The following is a 23,877-nucleotide window of genomic DNA, read 5'->3' as shown; positions in this document are numbered from 1 at the left end:
AATGACAAGCAGATTTATTTGTTATACTTTATTTTATTTATTGTGTAGATGTATGGCAACATTTTGAAGAAATATAAGGCAAATATGAGCTAAATCTCTCAAGATACTATAAGAAAGCCTGAACCGTTTACTGGAAATATTGACGGATTAATTGTTGATTATTGTCAGTGAATTTTACAGTTGGAAAAAAAACGATACCGGAACAAATAATTTGAACCAGGTGATGAGAGGCACCTGGTCATCAATGGAACTTCTCCGAGGATGCAGGGTCTCCTTCCCAGGGTAACAAGGGCTTGTCATTCTCTGGGAAGGAGGGGATGAGAATCAAGCGCAGATCTGCGCTGCGTGAAGATCAGTGGAAAGTATGTGCGGTTCAATGAAATAGGCTACAGCTACTGAAGACTGGACAAAAACGGGCTTCTATGGTACAGTGCTGGTGCGCAATGGGCCGGTTTGTGGTTTGTTAAGTGCAGTGCAATTCTTTTTAAGACCGCATCATTCTCTGCCAGGTTCCTTCGAGAGCGGCTGGAATTTCAGGTAGGCTCGGCTTCTGATTCTCCACTGCCTTTATTATGAGAGAATTTGTTATAGTATCGTAGATATTAGCCTACTGTCGCAGCTTGTCAGTGGTTAATTGAGAAACGCAAGCCTTTAACGAATGCAAGATTGTATTGACACACGTGAGAATATGCGATTTTTTTATTTAAAAGAATAAACCTTTTACAACAAGAAACTAACATTTTAATTAGGCATTTTCATTAGCTTAATTAATTAGAATGATGACATTTTATTATTGTGGGCCGTCATTCATACGTAAAGAATAGCTCCATAACTTGCATGCAAGGCGGTGGCTGTCGGTTGGACCCACACACAAGCAGCTATGTCAAGTGAAGAGATCAGCCTACGTTCAATCATCTGCCTGGTAATGCCATCAGCGTTAATTGAATGCATGCAGCACAATTCCAAGGCTGCTGACATCATTGTATGCCCTGCTAAATTTAGACTGATATTACAGGTTTACCAATCCAAGCCAGCATGTTGTTCGTTGGTCTATATATAACGTATTCATTACGAGTCTGGTAGTTCATTACCAAAATATTGAACGCATGGTGATGTTAAACCCGCTGTTTTACGTGTAAGTAAGACTATTGGCAGGCCTTGACTGCGCAGCCCTGATAAGTCATATGGGAGATTATGTGGTCTCAGGGCGTTGCTGCAGAATATTAGAGAAACAACTTCAACCTCCCCCCCCCCCCCCCTCCACCCGATTTCTCTACTGATGGATTCTTAGTCCAGGTAGATTCTCTCCCGTTTACCCGTTGTTATCAAGTCTGTTGAGGCCTGAATCTGAGGTCTATTCAACCACAACAAGGCGAATACCAGAAACAATCATGGACCCACCCACTCCAGTAGTAGTGTAGTGAGCTGCTTCGGCAAGAAAAAAAGAAAAAAAAAGCGCTTTCCCCCCTCTCCGACACTTCCGTAGACCTGAGGCAGGGGGATTAAACGGGGGAGGGGAGATAAGACTGAATGAATGCTCTGCAATATCTGCAGCTGCCTCCTCTCACACGAGAAGGAGAAGCCACTGTAGTGATTGGACGCCACCCTTGCATGCTCACGCTCTCAGCCTCTCCCTGTATGCTTCTGCTGGTGCAGAGAAGGAACAAGAGAGAGGGGGTGATGGAGGACATCATGTGGTCTTGTTTGTGAACACAGGGGTGATGGGAGCCCAAAATGATCCTCCACGATCACACCCTACATTAAAGCAGCCAGGAGGGGAAAACATGGGAATTTATGGAGATGTGGGAAAAGAAATATATAGAAATACCTAGATAAGTGCTCCGCACGCATAACTGCATAATTTAGGGCTGGAGGATACAGGGTAGATGTCCCCATATTTCTGTAGCGTTGGTTTGTTTTCATCCGCCTCCCCCCCCTTCCCTCCCATGCCTTAGCCCCCCAAGGGGCTCTTCCTGGTTCTTATTTTATGCCATTTCTAGGACTGCGGGAAATGTTTCTAGATGAAGGCATGGTTTTTACCACTGTGCGCACATGTAAAGGCTTGGTCCCTATTTTCATGAGCTTGGAACACAGAAGCACGTTTAATTTGTCTATATTTTTTTGCCCTGTAATTAGACACATTCACATGGCGGACATTCAACGTTTAATCAATCTGATGTTCTTCCTCTGGTCTCCTTGTTTCCATGGACACAACCGGTATAGATTCATGACTCCTGAAACACATGTTAGACCGTGTTCCCCGTGGGTCTGGATCTGATTCTTCACAGCACCGACAGGGTGATATTTACATTTAGTCATTTAGCACACGCTCTTATCCAGAGAGACTTACAAGTAGGGTGAAGTGCCTTGCCCAAGGACACAACATCATTTTGCACAGCCAGGAATCGAACTGGCAACCTTCTGATTACTAGCCCGATTCCCTAACCGCTCAGCCACCTGACTCCCAAAACACCACAATGTTGCTGTGCTATAGTAAATCCTCACACCCCAGTCTACGTAGGGAAACACGGTTAACAGTCCCTCCTGCCTCCAGAGCACAACTCAACACCAAGCTCTCGTCTCTCTCTCTTCTCACTGGTCTCACCCAAATAGCCAAGTTAAAGACGGTCTTTTTTTAGGATGGGGATGGTTGTTGTGCAAACACAGGATCTGTGAAACACCCGGGTGTGCTGGTTTCCTCTAGTTATCTGGCAGAGCCTGAGGTAACGTTGGATAGCCCGCGGCTGAAGTGTGCCAGATTCTCCAGACTGGTGTTCAGCAGCTAGTTCGTATCTCATTCACCACAATGATCTGGAAGGAATCAGCCAAAAAAAGGGGAAAAAAAACAGGAAATATAATATTTCTCCCTGCGTTTATGACCATGCATGCGCACCCCCAACTATCAGAATGGATCGATAGCTGTGTGTCATGGGCAGTGGCTCTCGGTACGAGCAGGGGCTATTGAGTCTGTAGTGGTTGAGTGGTCTGACTTAATGGCCAACATCTAACAGTGTGGGTCTCTCTGAGATGAAAGGAGGAGGTAAAGGATATCGGGGGAGGGGCGTGGGGGGGACTGGTCACAGCAGCCCCAGCCTCTTTGTTCTCACCTGCAGGGTGAGGAGGGGATGAGTCACCAGGTGACGTGCAGAGTGAGAGCCCTGGAGCGCCACTCTGAGAGGCAGGCACATCCCGACTCTTCACGCCTCCGCGATTAGCGACGTGCCGAAGACGGACGTTCGTGCACATTCGCCGGGGGGGGGGGGGGGGGGGAGATGAAAACCCGCGTCGTCGATGGGCTCGACAACAACTGTCCTGGGGTTTCCGCGGCGACGGCAGTGGCGTAAGATGCAGAGAACGCGGGAGATGTGTTTGAGACGTTGGAATGATGAGACTGCAGTTTAGACAGGGGTTACCGGGGTGTGTGTGTGTGTGTGCTTTTTGTGGCGCTTGTGCGAGTGTGTTTCCAAGCACTTCTACGCCTGTGAGTCAAAGCCCCCTCCAGTCTCGTCCCTGTTCTGTCCGTTTGGATGAGGTTGCCATGGCAGCAGGGTAGCAACAGCACGAGGGCTTGTTGGTCACAGGCGGGTCTTTCCTGTTTTGTTAGCGGGCGAGGGCCGGCCCTGGAGCCAGGGCGGGCAGGAGGAGGTGGGGCCGGGGCAGTGTTGCTCTCCTGGGTGTGACAGGAGGGGAAGTGCCCCCCGATCCTCCCAGATGGCTACGCAGATGGTTTCTGGCTTTCCCTCTTTTTATGACTGAAAACAGGGCTAAGTTATTAATGCCAGTGATTTTTAAGCCCCCCTCTCTCCCTCCCCCCCCCCATCCCACACACACTAACACAAACGCACTCGTATGCATGCACGCATACGCACATACACACAGGTTTACTTGCAGTCGCAACTGAAGCTGTCACCCACCCCCCCAACCCCAAATACTGTCAGGGTTCCCCCCCCCCTCTCTCCAGTCCTCCGTACGTGATTAGACACATAATTTCCAGAAGCTTGCAGATACAGTAATGAGTAACCAAAAGTGCCCAGTAAGGCCTAAAAGATGAGACAGGAGAACCTGCTCCAGGAGTGAGGAGTGGAAGGTGGGTGAGGGGGCGGGAGGGATGGGAATGGCGGGGTGGGTTGTAAATAATTAAGAAATGCTGAGCGATGTTTCCCCCTGCAGTGTAGGGCTACAGTGGTGCAGTGCTTTGCAGTCACGTCCAACTCCAAGCCCCCAAGGGGGTTTATCTCGCCATCTCGCCTTCCACTTCTGAGGGATGGAGGCATGCTCGGATGACTGCCGTTGGTCGGCCCAACCCCTCCCCCCCCCCCCACCCCACCCCACCCCACCACCACCAGCGATCCTTCCTCAACCCCAGCCCAGCTCCATGCTGGACGGAAGCGTTTGAGTGGCCTCCGCACAGAGAGATTGCGTTTTTCCAGATGGCGGTATCCTCCGGTTCGCATCATCCTCGGTCGGCGTGAAAAAGCCACTGTGATTGGACGGTGGATGAGCTGAGATGCGGTCTGAGAAGGATTTGTCCTTTTTTTGAGAGTTTTACGGAAACCCGTCATTTGTGCCATAAATAATCTACATAAGAGGGGAGCATGGCCAGCGGGCGTGTAATGATTCTATCTAGGTCTCGGCTACAGACAGGTTTGTTTTTTTCTGCCCGGATCGATGGAGCCTCTCTCCGGCCTGGCCTGGCTGTGCCGACCTGCCAGCTGTAAAACCTAGAAACACTGTTAACAGAGAACTGGCAACTGGCCATTTTTCCAATTTATAAGCATTCGTATGAACACTTTCACTCTAAACACCCATATCGAAAAGGAATTGCTATTTTGTAGTTAGACTACAGTGTGTAAAGGACACAGTCTTGAAAAGAACGGCATATATTGAAATAAATGAGGGTTTCGGTTGGTTATAGGCGCTGATCGTTGGGCCTCTGTAAAACCCTCTGTGTGACATTGCTTGTAACAAGGGCTGTACAACTTGGATTGATTTGAAATGAAGGCATTTAAGTAAGGTTGCTGGATTCGAGCAGAACAGTGCAGCTCCTGATAGAGACATGAACATTCAGTGTCTTTAGGAGTGCGATGACTTCAGAACAAACCAAACCAGGTTTTAGAGTTGAGACCTGGGAAGTTCTGTCAGTTCAGGGACTAAACAACAGGAATGCCGTCCTGATGAATGATTAATTAAAGTGAAAGCAATCGTGGGAGTTAGCATTGATCTCAGAATTTCATTAACCCACTTTAGAAATGTCTCTGTTGCAGAGGATGGCAGGGGAATTGCTCTGAATTGCAGTATAGAATCTTAGAAAAAGGTGCGCGTGGAGTTTTTTTTTTAGCCTAACCTGGCAAGAAATCTGGAATCATGAGATCAACACCAAACAAGAATCCATCTTGCCAAGCTCCAAGTTATCTGTTTATGTCCGAGTCCTTCAGGCCAATTAGCGTCCTGTAAGAACCTTCTGGCAGCACGGTTGAAGTTAGCCCGTGATAGGCTGAGATGGACAGATGGTTCATCGAAACTCCTGCCAAGTATTTTCTGTCTGCCTGCCCTTTTCCAAACTGTTTCCACCAACGACTTCCTAGATGGATATTTGTAACAAACCATCTGACAAGCAAGGTTAGACGTAACCATCTGTATTGTGGACCGAGAACAACTGAAATGACAGTCTGAGACAATAGTGTCGGAAGGGTTTTGTGTTCCTGCTATGCTGTGTTCCTTCTCGTCTGAACTTTAGGTTACACACAAGATGAGGCGTCTCCAGAACCCTTCACGTGTTCCCCCTCAACATTGTTTCGAGAACAAAGGAAAGCTTTTACGCTCCCAGACAAGAGTCCAAATCACGAAGGCAGATGAAGCAAGCTTGTTCCACTTGTTCTGCACCTAGAACTGTTTGAAAACAAACAATTCTTCTAGTGGGGATCTGGCAGCCAGATAGGTAAATGCAGGTGATATATTTAAACACAGAGGCATTTGCAAGGTCAGTTAGGAAAATGGTTTAAATCTAGCTATTGTTCAAAGAAATGTATCCCCTGGGAGCCAGCCAGTCTTATCTGTGGCCCTCCACCCTCCTGGTCCCTCCCCCCTCCTGGGCCCCCTCCTTTCAGTACATGATCCCCCACTGGATCAATCCAGCATCAATTCTCCCTGCCCGTGCTCAGCCAACCTCACTGTCTTCAGATTATTGGACCTCCTTCACACCGTGGAAATGTTTCGTTTCTCATTTTAGGGTGGCAATTGAGGGCCAAAGATGCATGCATCCAATTCAAGTTTATTGGATTTTAACGGAAATAAATATGTACATCTGAAGGTTAGAGCGCCGTTTCAAATCAAGCCTAAGTAATACAATGAACAAGTGCACCAGGCAGTGTGTGGAAAGCAAATTAATTTGGCATGCAAATGACGGCTAGGGTCTCCAAATCTGTCAATGCAAGTAATAATATAACTAGCTTATAAATGGATTTAGAATATTATCGGCCAGTGATAAAAAAACAGAGAAACGTATAATAATATAGCCTGTGAGAAAAAAGGATTAGTGTGTGGAATCCTGATGCAGATGTAGGTATTGACTATCCTGTTAAGCCCTTGAGTGAGTCGCAGGTTTCTAAATTGGTCTCCCACTCCCCCATGTGAAAAGCTACACAGAGTACTTCCTGCAGTGCGAGTGAGGGATGATGGCGATGACAATGTGAATCGATGCCAGCACTCCTGTTTCCTCCCGTTTCCTCTTCACCTCCCACCGTCTTCCTCATCCTCCCCCACAGGGATCATGGTGGACGGGTGTGTGATGGGGTCGGATGGCTGAGCGGTTAGGGAATCGGGCTACCAATCAGAAGGTTGCCGGTTCGATTCCTGTCCGTGCAAAATGACGTTGTGTCCCTAGGAAAGGCACTTCACCCTACTTGCCTCAGGGGGGAATGTCCCTGTACTTACTGTAAGTCGCTCTGGATAAGAGCGTCTGCTAAATGTAAATGTGTGTGTGGTGGTCTTCTCAGACGACACAGTGCACCTTGTCCACTCGAAACAAAACAAAAACCATCACCGTCATCAGACAGGTTTCGTGACATTTAATAAAAACGCCAACTCCTCTTCAGTTTGTCTCGTCAACCTAACTGAGTCATCGTGTCTGTGAAGAAAACAGGGTTTCAGACTGACGGCAGCTCCCAAACCGGTCGTAGATGTGATGCACGTTCAACGGTGCCCACAAGTGGATCAAGGCGAGGATCTCTGCACGATAACGAAGCCCTAGGCGTTGAGTTCATTTCCCTCAAAGAACGAATTGAATTAACGTCTCAGCTAATGACCACCGCCCCCCCCCCCAACCCTCCTACACCCCCTTTCAGTCAGCATCACACCAGCTAGCACTGGGCCATGGCAGCGTTGCTAGATGTTTACTGGTGGGGGAGCAGGCTGTCTCTGTGTCTCCATCTACTTCTTCAGTGGAGCCATCCTGAACCAGAAGACGGGATGATTCATTTTGTGCAGCGAAGGAGAGAGCTGTGTGTTTGTGAGGCTCAGGGCATGGCATGTGTACACTGCTAATACGTCCCCTCAGGGTGATGCAGGAAGACCCACTGCCCCCCCCCCCTCCTCCACGCAAGCCTCCCTTCTGCTATCTTCTGCAGTGCTGTCGTGGAGCTCTATGGAGTGATCGCTTGCAGCAACCGGGGGGAAACAAATGAGATGTATTGATTTTCTTTTTTTTTTCGCTGTCCTTACGCTTTCTTTTTCTCCCTCCCCTTCTCTTCATACCACTCCCCTCTCTCCCCTCTCTCTCTCTCTCTCTCTCTCTCTCTCTCTCTCTCTCTCTCTCTCTCTCTCTCTCTCTCTCTCTCTCTCTCTCAGTTCACGTCTCCGTTTTCTTCTCTCGTCTGTGATTCAGACTGAGGAGTTGGTGAAACACGGAGAGGAGAAACGTCTGTTTGGAGTCTGCTGCCCTCTCTCCCCCACCCTGCTGTGCCCCAAGGCCGGGTCTGGACCACACATCCCCTGACGGTGGGCAGCCGAGAACCGAATCAAGCGTACCTTCACCCTCGCGCTCAGTCCGCAGATACGGCTACAGGTAACTTCTCTTTTCCTTTATGTTGTCGTTCTGTCCGTCTTTCTTTCACATCAGTCGAATTGCTCTGAGGTTGTGTCAGAACCCCGCGTCATGACAACGGACCCTGGCGTTCTGTCTTTACACGGATGACACTTTTCATCATTTGACAGTTCATCCAAAGTGATGTTTTTCCATTCTTGTGCATTTCACTTGTGCTTGTTGACTGTCTTATGCGTCTATATTAGTTGCTGGCATCAATTAGTTTAAGTGCGTCTTGTCTCGTAGCCAATTTGAGGCTGGCACAATCTTGGCCCACAAACTCAGCACGGAGGACTTTGCTGATGAGAGAGTGGGCCGTATTCATGCTGAAGTCAGTGCTGCATAAGCACTTGACATTAAAATGGATGAAAAATGTCACAGTCAATTGAATGGAGACATTTATGCTTCCGTGCAAGGATTTAGGTGTTGTAGTAGGCTGTGAAACAGTCGCCAGATAAACAAGCCAATATTAGTAGTAATTTTACTTAGTGGAGTACATGAAGGAGTGATCAGAATTTTTTTATAAATTATATGGTTATAGCTGGTGGGGGGGTGGGGGGGGGAAGGAGGAGCAACAGTCATACAAAAAACTGATAACATGTAAATGTAGCCTATGTATACGTTAATGGTATATGCGTGTATGGATAATATACTGTGTGTGTGTGTAAATAATATACTGTGTCTGTCTGTGTGTGTGTGCGTGTCTGTGTGCGTCCACCTCTAGAGTGCGGCAGTCATGACGGACACGGTGATGGGCGGCAGCTCCGAGCGCTGGGCGGCCAGCGACAGGCAGACAAGCATGCACGCCAAGTAAGCACAGCAGGGCAGCGCAGGCTAGGGCACAGCTGCTGCCCTCCAACGCTAACCCCTTCCTCTCCTCTCCTCCCTCTAACCCCTTCCTCTCCTCCCTCTAACCCCTTCCTCTCCTCCCTCTAACCCCTTCCTCTCCTCCCTCTAACCCCTTCCTCTCTCCTCCCTCTAACCCCTTCCTCTCCTCCCTCTAACCCCTTCCTCTCTCCTCCCTCTAACCCCTTCCTCTCTCCTCCCTCTAACCCCTTCCTCTCCTCCCTCTAACCCCTTCCTCTCTCCTCCCTCTAACCCCTTCCTCTCCTCTCCTCCCTCTAACCCCTTCCTCTCTCCTCCCTCTAACCTCTGTTCTCCTCTCCTGTCTGCTCCCTCCGATTTACGTCCTGCGCCACAGCGATAAGGAGCAGTAAGTGTAGAGACTATCTCTATTTATCTCCCTCCCCTCCCCTTCACACCAGCCTGCATTGTACACAGCTACCTTTTGTTAACGGGATTGAGTGTTCGGAGGGAGCAATTGTGGGTGTAAATGTGCATACATGCATGTGTGATTGTGGGTTTGTGTGGTCGCCCGATTTATATGGGGGTTGTGCAATGTTCAGTAGGCCATTACATCATGTTCCTCTCCTACACTCTCCCAATCTCACTCTGCAGTGTGTCGTTGTTCTGTGGTGGTTTTTAGAAATGTGCACGTATTCACACCGCATGTGGGACTGGGCCTTATCAGGAGAAATGCATTCTGGGTAGCAGACAGACCCTCAAGATTGTCCCCCCCCCCACACACTTTTTGTGGTTGTCAGGGGCAACTGGACCACGCAGCCAGGCCCTGGTCCAGGTCCAGACCTGACAGATGAGGAGAAGGAGATCATCAACAATGTGATCGCCCGGGCTGAGAAGATGGAGACCATGGAGCAGGAGAGGATTGGGTGAGGAGGGTGGGGGGGGTGGCGTTCGGTCTGGGCCGGACCCCAGATCGGGAGCTGTGGCCAGGCTAGTCTCACGAGAGACGCCCCCTGGTGCTCCAGTCCTGCAGCTGGGTTCTTTGGGAATGATCTGACGTGATGATGACAGGCGATGAAAAAAATATGGGTCCCAGCCTGGCACTGCAGTGGGGGCTGGCTTTCAACAACGACGGGTGTGTGTTTGTGTCTGTGTGTGTCTGTCTCTGTGTGTGTGTGTGCTGTGTTACCCCGTCCGCCGCAGGCGCCTGGTGAACCGTCTGGACGACATGAAGAAGACTGTGTGTGGTGACGGGGTGTCCCGCTGCCTGCTGTGTGGAGAGCAGCTGGGCCAGCCGGGGGTCAGCTCAGTGGTGTGTGAGGACTGCAAAAAGGTATCTCTACAAGCTGCCGGTCTAGCTTAGTGGTTAGAGCAATCTGACTTCAGATCAAGAGGGTCGCAGGTTCAAACCCCTCCCTCCCTTCCTTCCTTCCCTCTTCTCCCACCCTTGCGCATTTCTTTGGATAAGCGCCCTGCTGCTAAAGTAATATGCTGAAGTTTAGACGGGGTAATGGGATAATTGCTGGTTCACAACAATGAGAACTCCTGTTTCTTCTCCCGTCCAACAGCACATGTGTACTAAGTGTGGGGTGCAGAGCGCGGGCCGCCCTCGCTCCGTGTGGCTCTGCAAGATCTGCAGTGAACAGCGTGAGGTGGGAAGGGGGTCTGGGTGACTGGGGTTATCAACACGTGGGTGGCGTGTGTGTGTGTGTGTGTGGTTCCTGGTTGTTCATAGACGCATAGCCAGTATTTATCTGGAAATAGTTGTCAGGAAAACGACCAGTTTCTAGATGTTTTTTTTTCTTCTTGTATTTATTTGAATGTGTTTCTTTAGGTGTGGAAACGCTCTGGTGCCTGGTTCTTCAAAGGCTTCCCCAAGCAGTTCCTGCCCTCACCCATGCCCATATCCAAGTCCAGAGAAGCGAGTGCCCAGCAGGCAGCAGGCGCCCAGACCCCACCGGTCCCTAAGCCCCAGGCCCAGGCCCAGGTCCAGCCCCAGGCCCACGCCACAGGTGGGAAGCCCACTGCAAGAACAGCTCACGGATCCTGTCATGTAACAAAGTAGACATGTGACTTTGGTCTGTTGTTATGAGACTACAGATGGTTGGGGCAGAGAGTAGGGCTCACATGGAGAGAGTGGGGGGGGGGTGTGTGTGTGAGAGAGGAGAGAGAGAGGGAGAGAATGAGTCGAGTCAGTTTTCTGTCCGCTCTGCCGGGTCCACTGGCAGATCCTCGCATTGCAGATAAGATCTTCACTAAACGTCAGCATACCTCTCAACTTGAATGCTGTCCTCATTCCTCTGTCTCGTTTGAGAATATCAGCACCTTCATGTTGCTGGTTTGGCCTCCGAGGACTAATCTACCTCACAAAATGGAAGCCAACTGCTTCAGAGTCAAGGACCAGGGGGCATGTTTAGGCAGGGTGAGGTGCATTCTGGGATCTGGCGGGCTCTGTTTATGGGGTTCTGACTTGAGAGATCCCTTGGTTTGCACTAGATAAAGTTACCAGTGGTGTATGTTAGCCTTATCACAGACTGTGTAAATTTATCAAGGTTGCCTGTCTCGTCGTACTCCTATGTAGGTCAACGCAAAAGCTGCAACATCAAAAGGATTCAGAGAGACTGGGGACTGATTCCACTGCGGTGGAGACAGGAAGTGATGTGTGTTCATGCATGTGTGTGTGTCCATGCGTGTGTTCATACGTGTGTGTGTGTGTGTGTCCATGCGTGCGTCGCAGGACCGGAGCCCCAGAGCCGTGCTGGGTACCCACCTGTGGCCGTCAAACCAGCCCAGGTGAGCATGGCGCCGGGCGGGGCCGGGTCCAACGAGGGCGGGGCTCAGAGCAGCCCAGCGGTGCTGAAGAAGACGATGCCGGTTCAAAGCTCCAGACCTCAGGCCGTGGCGCCGGCCGGACCCGCCCAGAACGGTGAGGCCACGCCTGGAACCGGTTTCGCGGCACCTCCTGAAAGACTTGACATTTGATCTTTCACAGCCACATTACATCGAAATGTGTAATCTCTAGTGTGTGCAACTCCAGTAGTCCTCAACCCTCGTCCTCAGGGCCAGATTAATGGGTAGTTATCAGGTTTCTGCAGAGCTAGTTAATGACCCATTCATCTGAACCAGCTTTGATGGAGCAGGGAAACATCTAGAACGTACAGGACAGTGGACCCTGAGGACCAGGGTTGAAGACCACAGTACCAAACTACTAAAGAAGGCACTATTTTACAGCAATGCAACCTTACTGTGACAATATGAACCCAGGAACGTGACCAATAGGCTTCCGAATCCAGGTCCTATTCTAGGTCCAGACCTGGACTAGGACCTAGTCCAGGCTTACTGACACACCCGTGTTCCTCCTCCAGAGGCAGAGGCAAGAGGATACTCCACCGCCGCTGCTCCAGCAGAGCAGAGGGCACCCCCTGCAGCCCGGGAGGAGAGGAGGCAGCCTGCGGTTCAAAACCCCCCTGCGGCCCGGCAGCAGCCCCCTGCAGGGGAGGAGGAGGACGAGGCCAACAGCTACGACTCGGACGAGACCAGTGAGTCGACCTCCCCTCTCTTTTCATACTTTTCAGCACTCTGTACTGTATTGAAGTGTGACAGTGAAGACAGGTAGAAAGTGTCAGTTGTAGTGAGTAAGTGAGCCTGGTATTACTGTTCAGCACTTGAGTTGTGTCAAAGTAATGGCCACGGCAGGTATGTTTACGGTATAAACCCATCAGCCTGGATGGCGATGATAAACGATCCCCGATCAAACACTGGATCCAAGCATGTGAATCATTGCTTTGCCGGTTGAGAGGATGTGTAGTCAATAGAGACATCCGTTTTTTTGGGTGTTTGTTCTGGCTGAGGGATGGCAGCGGTGTCGTGTCGGTCATACGTCATGTTTTGTGTTTCCAGATCCGGCCCCTTCTCCTCTCCCTGGAGAAACGGGGCAATCATTTTACTTCCTAGGGGTCTGGGGAATTCAACGAGGGGAACATATTATCTGAGATTCAACAGCACTGACGGAATCTAGATTTCCCCCCGGGTTGAAGTCGTTCCCTTGTGTTTGATGGAAAATGTCAAAAATAGCATTGTCTTCATTGTGCCAGATCTCCGTGGAGTTGGAGGAGGGCAGTAACAGCTCTAGTGCCGGCTGGTCTCAATAACTCCGCTTTCAGGATCTTTCCTCTTCCTCTCCCTCTTCCTCTTACTAGATGGCCTGGTTTGGAGCGTAGACTGTCAGGCCCTTTCATGTAGCAGCTCGAAGCATAAACGTCTGTTTTAGAGTGGCATTTCACTGCAAATCCTTTCATGAATGTAATCTTCGGCTGTTCTTGGTTTTTATCTGGAAATTTCATTTTTTTGGTCTGATTTCTAAAGATTCTTTTTTCTCCGCGTGTACGATGTACTGTGTGTCTGTCTCAGTGAAGGCACACAGTCGATATCAATATCGAGATGACTTTATGGTCGACTGAACCCGAGGCGTTACTGACTCCAGGTCTGTTTCAGCCACGCTGGGAGCATTGGAGTTCAGCCTGCTTTACGAACAAGAGAACAACAGCCTCCACTGCAGCATCCTCAGAGGAAAGGTACGCTCCCTCGACACCCTCAGGGACCACGCTTCCACTGAAGTGACGTGTGTTAGGAAGCTGTTACCACGGCCTGTAAAGGGACTCCCTCGCCTGTCCCAGCTGCCAGCCTGACATGCAAGCTAAGACCGTTCCGTTTTTTTCCCCCACAGGGACTGAAGCCGATGGACTCGAACGGGCTGGCTGACCCTTACGTCAAGCTGCATTTGCTGCCAGGGGCCAGCAAGGTGGATATCTACTCTTGTTTTCATTGTTTAGCACGCGTGTAGTGTGGTTCTAGAACTGACGTGTGTGTGTGTGTGTGTGTGTGTGGACATGAAGCAGGCTCAAGTCTGCCACCTTGTGGTGGAAATATTACACATTTCGTCATACCTATCTTGATGTGTGTCTCTGTGTGTGTGTGTGTGTGTGTTCTGATTAACTTGTGTGCCCTGCAGTCTAACAAGCTACGCACCAAGACTCTGAGAAACACCCGCAACCCGGCGTGGAACGAGACCCTAGTCTACCACGGGCTCACGGATGAGGACATGCAGCGCAAAACTCTCAGGTGATGCATTGTGGGAAGACAAATCCCACCAAGTCACCAAACGCAACCCAATTATACATCTCGTTCCACTGAGGATTTCATGTGTGGTTCATGCAGCTGTCGTTTTGTATTTGTAATAACTGCTTCTGTCAGCGTCACCTTGTGAAGTGATCGATGGGACTTTGTTGGGCGCAGGCTCTCCGTGTGTGACGAGGACAAGTTTGGACACAACGAGTTCATCGGAGAAACCAGAGTGGCTCTGAAGAAACTGAAGATGAACCAGAAGAAGAACTTCAGCGTTTGTCTGGAGAGAGTGGTTCCTGTGAGTACCCCATGACAGATCGTTCCCAGATCAGGTATTCCACCGTTAGCTGCTAGGCTGGTTGGTTCATAGATATATATATAAAGGCTAGATGTCTCGTCCACGTTGCCGGCCAACAAAGTCGAACGTCCGCACATGGCGGCCATCTTGCTACGGTCAACTCGCTCACCCGTAACATTGTGTTGGTGCTACATGTACTTTTTAAATAACCATAACTTGCTCAATTTTCAACCGATATTTAAACGGTTTGGTTTGTTATCAACGTCAGAGACGTCGTTATGCCACTGCATACTTACGAATAATTATGTTTTTTTTTTTTTTTATAGAATAGAAGTATGCAGTGGCATAACGACGTCTCTGACGTTGATAACAAACCAAACCGTTTAAATATCGGTTGAAAATTGAGCAAGTTATGGTTATTTAAAAAGTACATGTAGCACCAACACAATGTTACGGGTGAGCGAGTTGACCGTAGCAAGATGGCCGCCATGTGTGGACGTTCTATACTCCGCCGTAAGACATCTAGACTTTATATATATATATATATATATATATATATATCTATGGGTTGGTTGGCCTGAGGTCACATGTTTTGCATTCCACAGACGAAGAAGACTGCAAGCGCAGGGGCGGCGAGAGGTATCTCACTGTACGAGGATGAGGTAATGCAGCCACAGCACGTCGGGGCATGTACGATGCCTGTGTGATGAGGGGTGAACCTTATACACACACACACACATGCGCAATATCTTACACACACAAACTTTTTCCTCTTCCCTGCCACACACACTCACTTTCTCTTTCTCCCTGACACACACACACACACACACTCTGTCTTACACACGCACACACACCATCAACCCCCTCCACCAGTACTCACAGTCTCCCCCTCCCCCTCCCCCTCTCCCGCAGCCTGGGAAGGACGGTGCGGAGGCTGAGGAGCGCGGCCGTGTCCTGATCTCCCTCATGTACAGCACCCAGCAGAGCCGCCTGCTGGTAGGGGTGGTGCGCTGCGTCCACCTGGCTGCCATGGACGCCAACGGCTACTCCGACCCGTTCGTCAAAATGTGAGTCTGGCGCCCGCCGAGCACCGGCCGGTCCTCACCGGAGACGGAAACGTTCCGGTTGACGTAAAGACAAGAGTTTAGAACGATCGGAACCCTCTGAGCTCTAAGCGTAGAACGACGACTTGTTCTGTGTGTTTTTTTAGATGCCTGAGACCTGATATGGGGAAGAAGGCCAAGAACAAGACTCAGATCAAGAAGAAGACATTAAACCCGGAGTTCAACGAGGTTGGTTCTTCTCGTGGTTAATGTCGTGGTAAAACAACAAATATGATGTTCACCGCGGCTCTCTGAAGTCATTGGATGAAGTATTTGTTTTTATTTTACTGCATTACAGGAGTTCGGTTATGACATCAAACACGGCGAGCTGGCCAAGAAGACTCTAGATATCTCTGTGTGGGACTATGACATGGGGAAGTCCAATGATTACATTGGTAAGTCCTGCATTTGGATTACATGTTGTGGTGAACTGTTGGCATTCTCCCTCTGGTTCATGTCTCCCCTCTCTCCCCTGCCTCTCCCTCTGCTTCATGTCTCCCCTGCCTCTCCCTCTGGTTCATGTCTCTCCCCTGCCTCTCCCTCTGCTTCATGTCTCCCCTGCCTCTCCCTCTGGTTCATGTCTCTCCCCTGCCTCTCCCTCTGGTTCATGTCTCTCCCCTGCCTCTCCCTCTGGTTCATGTCTCCCCTCTCTCCCCTGCCTCTCCCTCTGGTTCATGTCTCCCCTCTCTCCCCTGCCTCTCCCTCTGGTTCATGTCTCTCCCCTGCCTCTCCCTCTGGTTCATGTCTCTCCCCTGCCTCTCCCTCTGGTTCATGTATCCCCCCTGCCTCTCCCTCTGGTTCATGTCTCCCCCCTGCCTCTCCCTCTGGTTCATGTCTCCTCTCTCACCCCTGCCTCTCCCTCTGGTTCATATCTCCCCTCTCACCCCTGCCTCTCCCTCTGGTTCATGTCTCTCCCCTGCGTCTCCCTCTGCTTCATGTCTCCCCTCTCTCCCCTGCCTCTCCCTCTGGTTCATGTCTCTCCCCTGCCTCTCCCTCTGGTTCATGTCTCCCCCCTGCCTCTCCCTCTGGTTCATGTCTCTCCCCTGCCTCTCCCTCTGCTTCATGTCTCCCCTCTCTCCCCTGCCTCTCCCTCTGGTTCATGTCTCCCCCCTGCCTCTCCCTCTGCTTCATGTCTCCTCTCTCACCCCTGCCTCTCCCTCTGGTTCATATCTCCCCTCTCACCCCTGCCTCTCCCTCTGGTTCATGTCTCTCCCCTGCCTCTCCCTCTGGTTCATGCCTCTCCCTCCCTCTGCAGGAGGTTGTCAGCTGGGCATCACCGCTAAGGGAGAGAGGCTGAAGCACTGGTACGAGTGCCTGAAGAACAAGGACAAAAAGATCGAGCGCTGGCACACCCTGCTGAACGAGAACCACGTCTCCAGCGACTAATCTCCCCAAGCGAGCCTTCTTACCTTTTAGTTCTGCTCCTCTCCCAACCCAACCGTCCCCCCCTGTCGAAGGGTCCTGTCTGTGCCGTGGCTGAACACGCACCCCATTCCAATATTCCTCCCTTGCGATGCCTGGTTTACCATTCCTATCTTCTTCCCTTAACTGAGACTCACTGTGGCTGCCCTTGGGAGTCCATGGCAGGCAAGACATCAAACACTTTAGATCACTGCTTCAAAGATCACTCCCTGTAGGCACTTGTCAATGTAAGCTCAAATCTGTTGAAGGCAAAAAAACCACAAAAAAACAAAAAGAGATTTAAGGAAAATTGCGACAAGTGACGTGGAATAAACAATGAGGCAATCATGCCAGTCAGTGATATTACATATTGAAGTTGACACATCTAAACTAATATTTTGGAATGCAGTGGCTCAGATCAAGAAAAAGCAATATTTGGACGTTCTACAATCGCAACCACGCTCAGTCAGTTTCATTAGGAGTGTCGGTTATATTTAGATCTACTGATTAAATCCTTGATTTCCTGTCAAACGACACCCAGCAGTGTTACCATCACTTGTAAGAGCATGCACAGGCCGACAAAACGCTAAAAACAAACAGCTGCACTTTCAAAACAGTTTACCGTGCCCTGGGCAGGGTCATGTCCCTACGAGGATCAAATGTTTACATGCTGATGCATTGCTTGAGTAAGAAAAGATTATCAAGCCATCATTGTTATCAGTTACAAGCAAAAAATAAATAGTAAAAAAGGTAGCCAACAGTATAAGTATGTTGTTAATTATGAAGTTCAAGTTCACTTTAAATGATTTAATTACTAGCACATATAATAGGCTGATTTATGTTCTTTGCCTAATTATTCAAGTTATAGAGGTTGTGGGAAAGTGATGTTAGTGGCGTGAAAGGCTGCACTTAAAAATGTTATCTTCCATGTAGATCTGTTTTAGCTGTTGTGTTCTAAACGTTTAGGGTTGAGGCGAGAACTGGTTTCCTTTCTCTCATGCAGGATGTGTTCTGGCCCACACCCCACCATGCAAGTGCTGAGACTTTACAGGTTTTCTATCGCAGACTTTTTTTTTCTACTGAATGCACACGAACAACCATATTGCTCTCGCCTATACAAACGCACACACTACCGAGAAGACGTGATAGGCCTGCGTCATAAGTAATGTGCTGCTTCACTTGCATGCACTGTGCTTGTGACCTGTTAGCTGTGCCTGGAGCAGTCCCAGAATGGCTGTGTTTATCGTACCTGTGCGTCCCCCTGTCCCCAACACAGGGACCTCCTCCTACCACCCACTTGTTTTTCGCTGCACCAGTCCCTCAAGCTTGGCACCTGGCTACTGACCAATTTACCGTGATTCAAGGAAAGCACACATTATACAATGGAATGACCTCAGTTTATACAGCTGTTTGCAAGTTTCCCAAATAGAACACCTATGCATGAGATGTTATGTGGTTCATATATATATATAGAGAGATATATAAATATACATTGAATTTTTAAGACACTAAAAGCTATTAAATGTTTACAATTTCTCCCCTTGAGATCTTTTTACACTAAGACCACACCATCAACTTATTTATGCTGCATGAATATCGGGATAAGAATTGTTTACGACAGTGTACAATTATGTAGCTGCCTGCATATTAAGGTCATGTTCAAGGCCTTACTGCAGGTGATAAGGAGTGCTCACGATTCACACGCCTAAATGTGTTCAACGGACACAAATTTACACAAATGTGATTTTCCCTTACGGGCATACATAACCGACTGTACATGGAGAATAATTTCCCTTTGGGGGAGGAATCTTTCCTCCAGTTTCTCATCGCGTTTTTCTTTGTGTTAACATCCTCTTTGCCCCCCAGTGGCGGCAGGCTAGACTCCCATTTGTTGCCTCTTGCACTAGTCGCCCTGGTAACCTGCTCTGGCGACCAGTGTACGTCACCAGGTGGTCTTAAACTGACACTAGTTTATTCTCTTTTTTTGAGCAGTACATTTGATCCTAATGAAAACATGGTTGTCTTCTTTCTGTAGAAGTCTATTTAATGGAATGATTTGTTGACTTTATCAGTGTATTTGTAAATAGCTAGTGCATGCACTGGAGATAGGCCTATATATATGGATGTTTGCAATTTAATTTGCATGTAAGGATTTTACAAGGAGTTTACACATATCAATTAAAGCCTATTGAAACTGCTAAATGTGTGTGACCGTTAACTCGTCTGCAGCCTTTTTTGAGGTTTCTTTCAGGATATGATTTAACCTGCCTCGAACAATTCGGTCAAATTACATTCTTCAAAGTGCCACGAGGCAAGCTACCGGATCCTTGTTTAAAGCAGCTATTATATGCAAATGTATAAGATTGAGTCAGATCGAATTTGTTTGTGGAAGCATGGCATCATACCTCTTATTAGATGCTAGATGCAAACTGATAATCTTAATGTGAAGAAGTACAGTCACTCGCAATCAGCGAGAAAAACTAGTAGCCTACGTAAAATCACCCCAAAGAGACTGAAAAACACTAATGAGATGTTTCGTATTTACGAGCAGGTGTGTTGCCAGACACACTGGGGCGCCTCTACTCTACCTGGTGTGAGGATCATATTTCTCATAAAACGTTTTTCATTTGCAGGCCCACCTGTGAGTGGCTAGGACCTGCAGTTGGTTCAGGACCAGTCATATAGACTCATGTCTTAGCTATACATGTTGCTGTCAGTAGGCAATAATGCTTGCATCTGCGCACATTTTTCCAGATTGAATTACGTGTAATTGGGATCATTGGTTAATTCGTCCCCATTTGGTTATTTAGTTTTTGAGGTTTTAAAATCTCCTTGTCGGATATGCGAGTACGATTTATTTCCCATTGGGCCTTTGCCTGGTCTTTGATCGGTTTTTCAAATGCGCTCGCAGTAAGGATTTTGACAGAATCACATTCAAACAATTCATACTTTTGCCTCCGGACGAACTCCACTGACGAAGGACACACGCGCCTCACATTCTTACGAAATGCCATGGATGGAAGCTATTCCTTACTTACATATACGAGTGTATGGTCTTTGGAGACCAGGCAGCTTTTAGAATGTGCGATTGATAACAATCCAGTAGTTGCTGGAACTTATTTATCTCGTTGCGCCGAACACTTGGAGAGCCACGTGGAATTCAGTTTTAATTTCAGCTTGTTGTTGAACCCGGACGGCCCTTGCGAGTTGAATCCAACTGTCGAATTGAACTTTCCAATAAGTGACCGATCTCAGCATCGCAATAATGTGGACATAAAATCCCGTAAGAAACGCGCTTGGGTATTTCCAGGCACGCTGTGGTGTGGCAGAGGAAGCAAAGCCAGTGGTTATGAACAGTTGGGTGAGTACATATCATAACTGCATTGCTCATCTGAGGGTATTGGCAAAATAAGGATTAGGCATTTGGCAATGAAGATGATTAAGGGACCATGCGTAAAACGGTGCGTAAAATGCATGTAACGAATCCATTCGGTAGGCTATGTAAATAGCCTACTTGGAAAATCCATGTAATTGTTATCCTTGTGTATTGAAAATCACGAGTCAATTATTCTCCACGATTTTTCTCCAACAGGAATGTTTGAGCGAGCAGACCATTGCTGCCGCGAACACGACCACTGCAGAAACACCATTCACGCCTTCACGGTAAACTACGGAGTGTTCAACACCAACTTCTACACTGTCTCACACTGTGAATGTGACCACAGGTGAGTCTGAACATAACCACGTGGCATTCCATTCCATCCATGACCCAGATCTCCACCATCCTCCACTGGCCTTCCCCCTCCAGCAAAATGGCAAAACGTCAGCTGAGTTAATGAGAGTTTGGACAGTTGAAGTATGAATGACTTTTATGATATTTCTAAGGTGTGGTGTATGTCTTTGGCACACCTGTCTTCAGTCAAGCGTTTTGATTTCAGGAATGTCTGAATCGTTGCCCCATGATATCTAATGTTGACATGATCCGATGATTTGATTCACACATCGACATCCTTGAGTCCAAGTCACTTCTTTCAAGTCAAATCCTGTCCCTAGAAATCATCATACTGGGCACCGTTTTCACTGCGCACACACCTGTTGTCTTCACATGATCTGACCGCAGTGTCCTTATGGGAGTCAGGTGGCAGAGCGGTTAGGGAATCGGGCTAGTAATCAGAAGGTTGCTGGTTCGATTCCCCGCCCGTGCAAAATGACGTTGTGTCCTTGGGCAAGGCACTTCACCCTACTTGCCTCGGGGGGAATGTCCCTGTACTTACTGCAAGTCGCTCTGGATAAGAGCGTCTCCTAAATGACTAAATGTACCTTGCCCTCAGTTTCCGTCAGTGTCTTGTGAGGGTGAACGACACCATCTCCAACATGGTGGGTTACAGCTTCTTCAACATCCTCAGGGTACCCTGCTTCGAGCTCACCCAGAGAAGACGTTGTGTGAAGCTGAACTGGTGGGGAATGTGAGTGGCTCACTGTCGTGTTTGTTTGAATCGAGCGCATGTGCGCATGCAAAATGTATACGTGAAAAGTCACCACATTAACTGGAAATGTAGAAATTGGCAGGAGACATTTGTTGATGGGGTTTGTGACAATCTGTGCCAGTGCGGTTCTGTAAAACAAGGTAGACCCCATACTGACACACTGCACACAGATACAAACTAGATAACAGCAGAGTTTCACAACAGTCCTAAATGAGCAGCTTGTGATTACATGCCTGATTCTAAGCCAACTCTTTAACTGCTCTTTTACTGTTGCCCTGGGCAATAGAACCACACCCCTTCTCTGATTCCACAATGATGCCGTTCTGATTAGTGACGACTTCCTCGTTCTCTCTGGCATGTTAATGGAGTGTTGAGAATATCTCTGTTGCTGTTTTGATAGATGTCTTTGGCTTTGTGTGATAGAGTGCTAACCAGCACAAGCTGGTTCATAATGAAATCATGGAGAAATTCCTGTGAATGATAACCATAAAAAATATGCATGTTAGTATATACTGCATGTATACATGTCCAAAACAGAAACAGCAAATATTCATAGAACGTTCCAAATTTAAGAAAACAGTAAATATTTACAAAACGATTACAGAAAACAGAACGAACACGGCTTGGCTGATCCTATGAAAGCTCTCTCTCTCTCTAGGTGTGGAGGCCCGGCTTGTTTAACTTGTTTACTTCTACTCTGATTAGGTGCAAGATAGCTAAGGTGGCCCCATACGCCGTCTTCAAAAAGCCCTCCCCTTTCAACATCACCCAAATCCCAGATCAACAAGCCGCCTCCCACAAGCCCGCAGTCGCAGAAGGAGCTGCTTCCTCCCCAAACAGGAAGCTCCTTAAGAGGCTGAAGCCCAAGGGCCCCCCTGGGCGCTGCACCTCGCCGCGAGGAGACACCTTCCTGCCCAGACCCAAAAAATGGAAAAAATGCAAAAGGAGCCGGAAAATCCCCCCGACTCGAAGCAGCGCGCTCCAGAAACGCGTGACCCAGACCGCAGAGCCCTCAACACGGACGAGAGCTGATGACAACACACTCACTACCCGGGGAGTTGCTCCCACCACACACACGAAGACAAACATGGCCAAAAGGGCTAGAAAGGGCAAGAAAAATAAGTTGCCTAGAACTGAATCCAAAACCGTCCCTTCACGGTCAGGTCAAACCAGGCCACAGGCGGCTACGCAGACTAAAAAGCAGGCAGGCTCTGCAACACTAACAACAATGCTTCCATTGTTCAAATCCACACGCCAATCAACAACCACCACAACATTCACAGTTTCAAACCCCAAAAGCCACAAACGGACAAAGGGTTTCCGGAAACGTCACCGATGTGGACCCAGAGCCCCTCCGCGAGGAGACAGCTTTCAGCCACGCCGCAAAGCTTGTTTACAGGACAAACCCCCCCCAACTGCCGACCGACTGTCCACGTACGCAACGGCATTACCCTTCACGAAGAGCAGAGCATCAACTCAGATTATCATACCTTCACCTAACACAACATCATCCCCACCTAAGAAGACCTCATTGACATTACCCTTCATGAAGAGCAGAGCATCAACTCAGATTATCATACCTTCACCTAACACATCATCCCCACCTAAGAAGACCTCATTGACATTACCCTTCATGAAGAGCAGAGCATCAATTCAGATTACAATCCCTTCACCTAACACCACATCATGCCCACCTAAGAAGACCTCATTGACACTATGGAGGAAAAAACATACTGAGACTGTCCCCTCCTCGAAGACCTGGGCCAAGCCTCAGATACAAATGACATCATTTCCTGTTGGGTTTAGAGAACCTCTCCAAACAACGAACTTGTCTTCACCCAGGGAGAAGACAGACCTGTTCACAACAGAGGAGTCAATGAAGCCAGGTAGAGTCAGGGTGCCTTAACATAAGCAGTACAGTTCTCTGTCTCTCTCTGTCTCTCTATCTCTGTCTCTCTCTCCTATAAAGCAGCATGCAGTCACTCGTAATCACTGCTTTTCAGATTTTAATGACAAATTGAGTGCTTGAATTTAGCTTTCAAGGTGAACTTTTAGTGGTGAAAAGGCATGACATGACAAGTAAGATAGGCACCCACCTGCAGCGACTAAAGCTGCTGTTTGGCGTCAGGAGGAAGTGAACACTTTCTTGACCCCAGCCGGTATGTGTACATATACAGAGACAAGCACTCCTTCCTGAATGCCTGTTTGGCATCAAGCTTATTTCATTTCTAGGCCCTATGAATGGAAGACAAGAGATTAATACTTCAGGGTTGTATGTTTACCAGGTATCAATAAAGCCGTTGAATAAAATAAAAAATTTACATAACCTTGTAATGCAGTTGCATTGAATCATTTATTTTTCTGGTAAGTCGGATTGATGTATTATCAAAGTGCCTTCTTACATGCTTGGAGATTTTGGAGTGCAATTGTAAACAAACGTAAATATGAACTTTTGACTGGTACTGTATATAACATCGATGTAAGTATTGACTTGGTGGATAACTGACTTCATGGCCAATCTTCCTTTTTACAATAAATAAATAAAAGTTAGTTAAATTAATTTGCCTGGATAGGAATATC

General features: G+C 48.3%; 2 protein-coding genes across 3 annotated transcripts; both read left to right on the top strand.

Moving 5' to 3' along the window:
* The first annotated feature begins 303 nt into the window (after positions 1–303).
* On the top strand, positions 304–17,107 carry LOC134012140 (rabphilin-3A-like). Of its 2 annotated transcripts, XM_062451832.1 has the most exons (18): positions 304–537; positions 7,883–8,062; positions 8,805–8,890; positions 9,685–9,810; positions 10,088–10,217; positions 10,453–10,536; positions 10,719–10,896; positions 11,622–11,810; positions 12,250–12,423; positions 13,379–13,458; positions 13,611–13,685; positions 13,896–14,005; positions 14,180–14,306; positions 14,912–14,968; positions 15,219–15,373; positions 15,517–15,598; positions 15,708–15,804; positions 16,665–17,107. In XM_062451832.1, exons 3-18 carry the CDS (start codon positions 8,817–8,819, stop codon positions 16,793–16,795), a joined length of 1,869 nt encoding a protein of 622 aa, XP_062307816.1. In that variant the 5' UTR covers positions 304–537; positions 7,883–8,062; positions 8,805–8,816; the 3' UTR covers positions 16,796–17,107. The 2 variants fall into 2 exon arrangements, with proteins under 2 accessions (XP_062307816.1, XP_062307817.1); XM_062451833.1 differs by lacking the exon at positions 304–537 and having other exon boundaries at positions 7,868–8,062.
* Positions 17,108–19,480: 2,373 nt separating this feature from the next.
* LOC134012137 (mucin-2-like) lies at positions 19,481–23,737 on the top strand. Its single transcript, XM_062451825.1, has 5 exons — positions 19,481–20,171; positions 20,403–20,535; positions 21,142–21,276; positions 22,003–23,183; positions 23,341–23,737. The coding sequence occupies exons 1-5, from the start codon at positions 19,652–19,654 to the stop codon at positions 23,433–23,435; spliced, it is 2,064 nt and encodes a 687-aa protein (XP_062307809.1). The 5' UTR covers positions 19,481–19,651; the 3' UTR covers positions 23,436–23,737.
* Positions 23,738–23,877: the final 140 nt, after the last annotated feature.

This window comes from Osmerus eperlanus, chromosome 25 (assembly GCF_963692335.1).
Source record: "Osmerus eperlanus chromosome 25, fOsmEpe2.1, whole genome shotgun sequence".
Taxonomy (NCBI): Eukaryota; Metazoa; Chordata; class Actinopteri; order Osmeriformes; family Osmeridae; genus Osmerus; species Osmerus eperlanus.
The sequence above is the reverse complement of the archived record's forward strand: the minus strand, read 5'-3'. Positions and strand labels throughout refer to the sequence as shown.

Coding starts and splice junctions, on each gene's coding strand:
- LOC134012140 (XM_062451832.1), top strand. CDS start 8,817: ATGACGGACACGGTGATGGGCGGCAGCTCCGAGCGCTGGGCGGCCAGC. Junction 10,218..10,452: donor TGTGTGAGGACTGCAAAAAG/GTATCTCTACAA, acceptor CCCGTCCAACAG/CACATGTGTACTAAGTGTGG. Junction 13,459..13,610: donor GCAGCATCCTCAGAGGAAAG/GTACGCTCCCTC, acceptor TTTCCCCCACAG/GGACTGAAGCCGATGGACTC.
- LOC134012137 (XM_062451825.1), top strand. CDS start 19,652: ATGCGAGTACGATTTATTTCCCATTGGGCCTTTGCCTGGTCTTTGATC. Junction 20,536..21,141: donor CACTGTGAATGTGACCACAG/GTGAGTCTGAAC, acceptor CCTTGCCCTCAG/TTTCCGTCAGTGTCTTGTGA. Junction 21,277..22,002: donor AAGCTGAACTGGTGGGGAAT/GTGAGTGGCTCA, acceptor TACTCTGATTAG/GTGCAAGATAGCTAAGGTGG.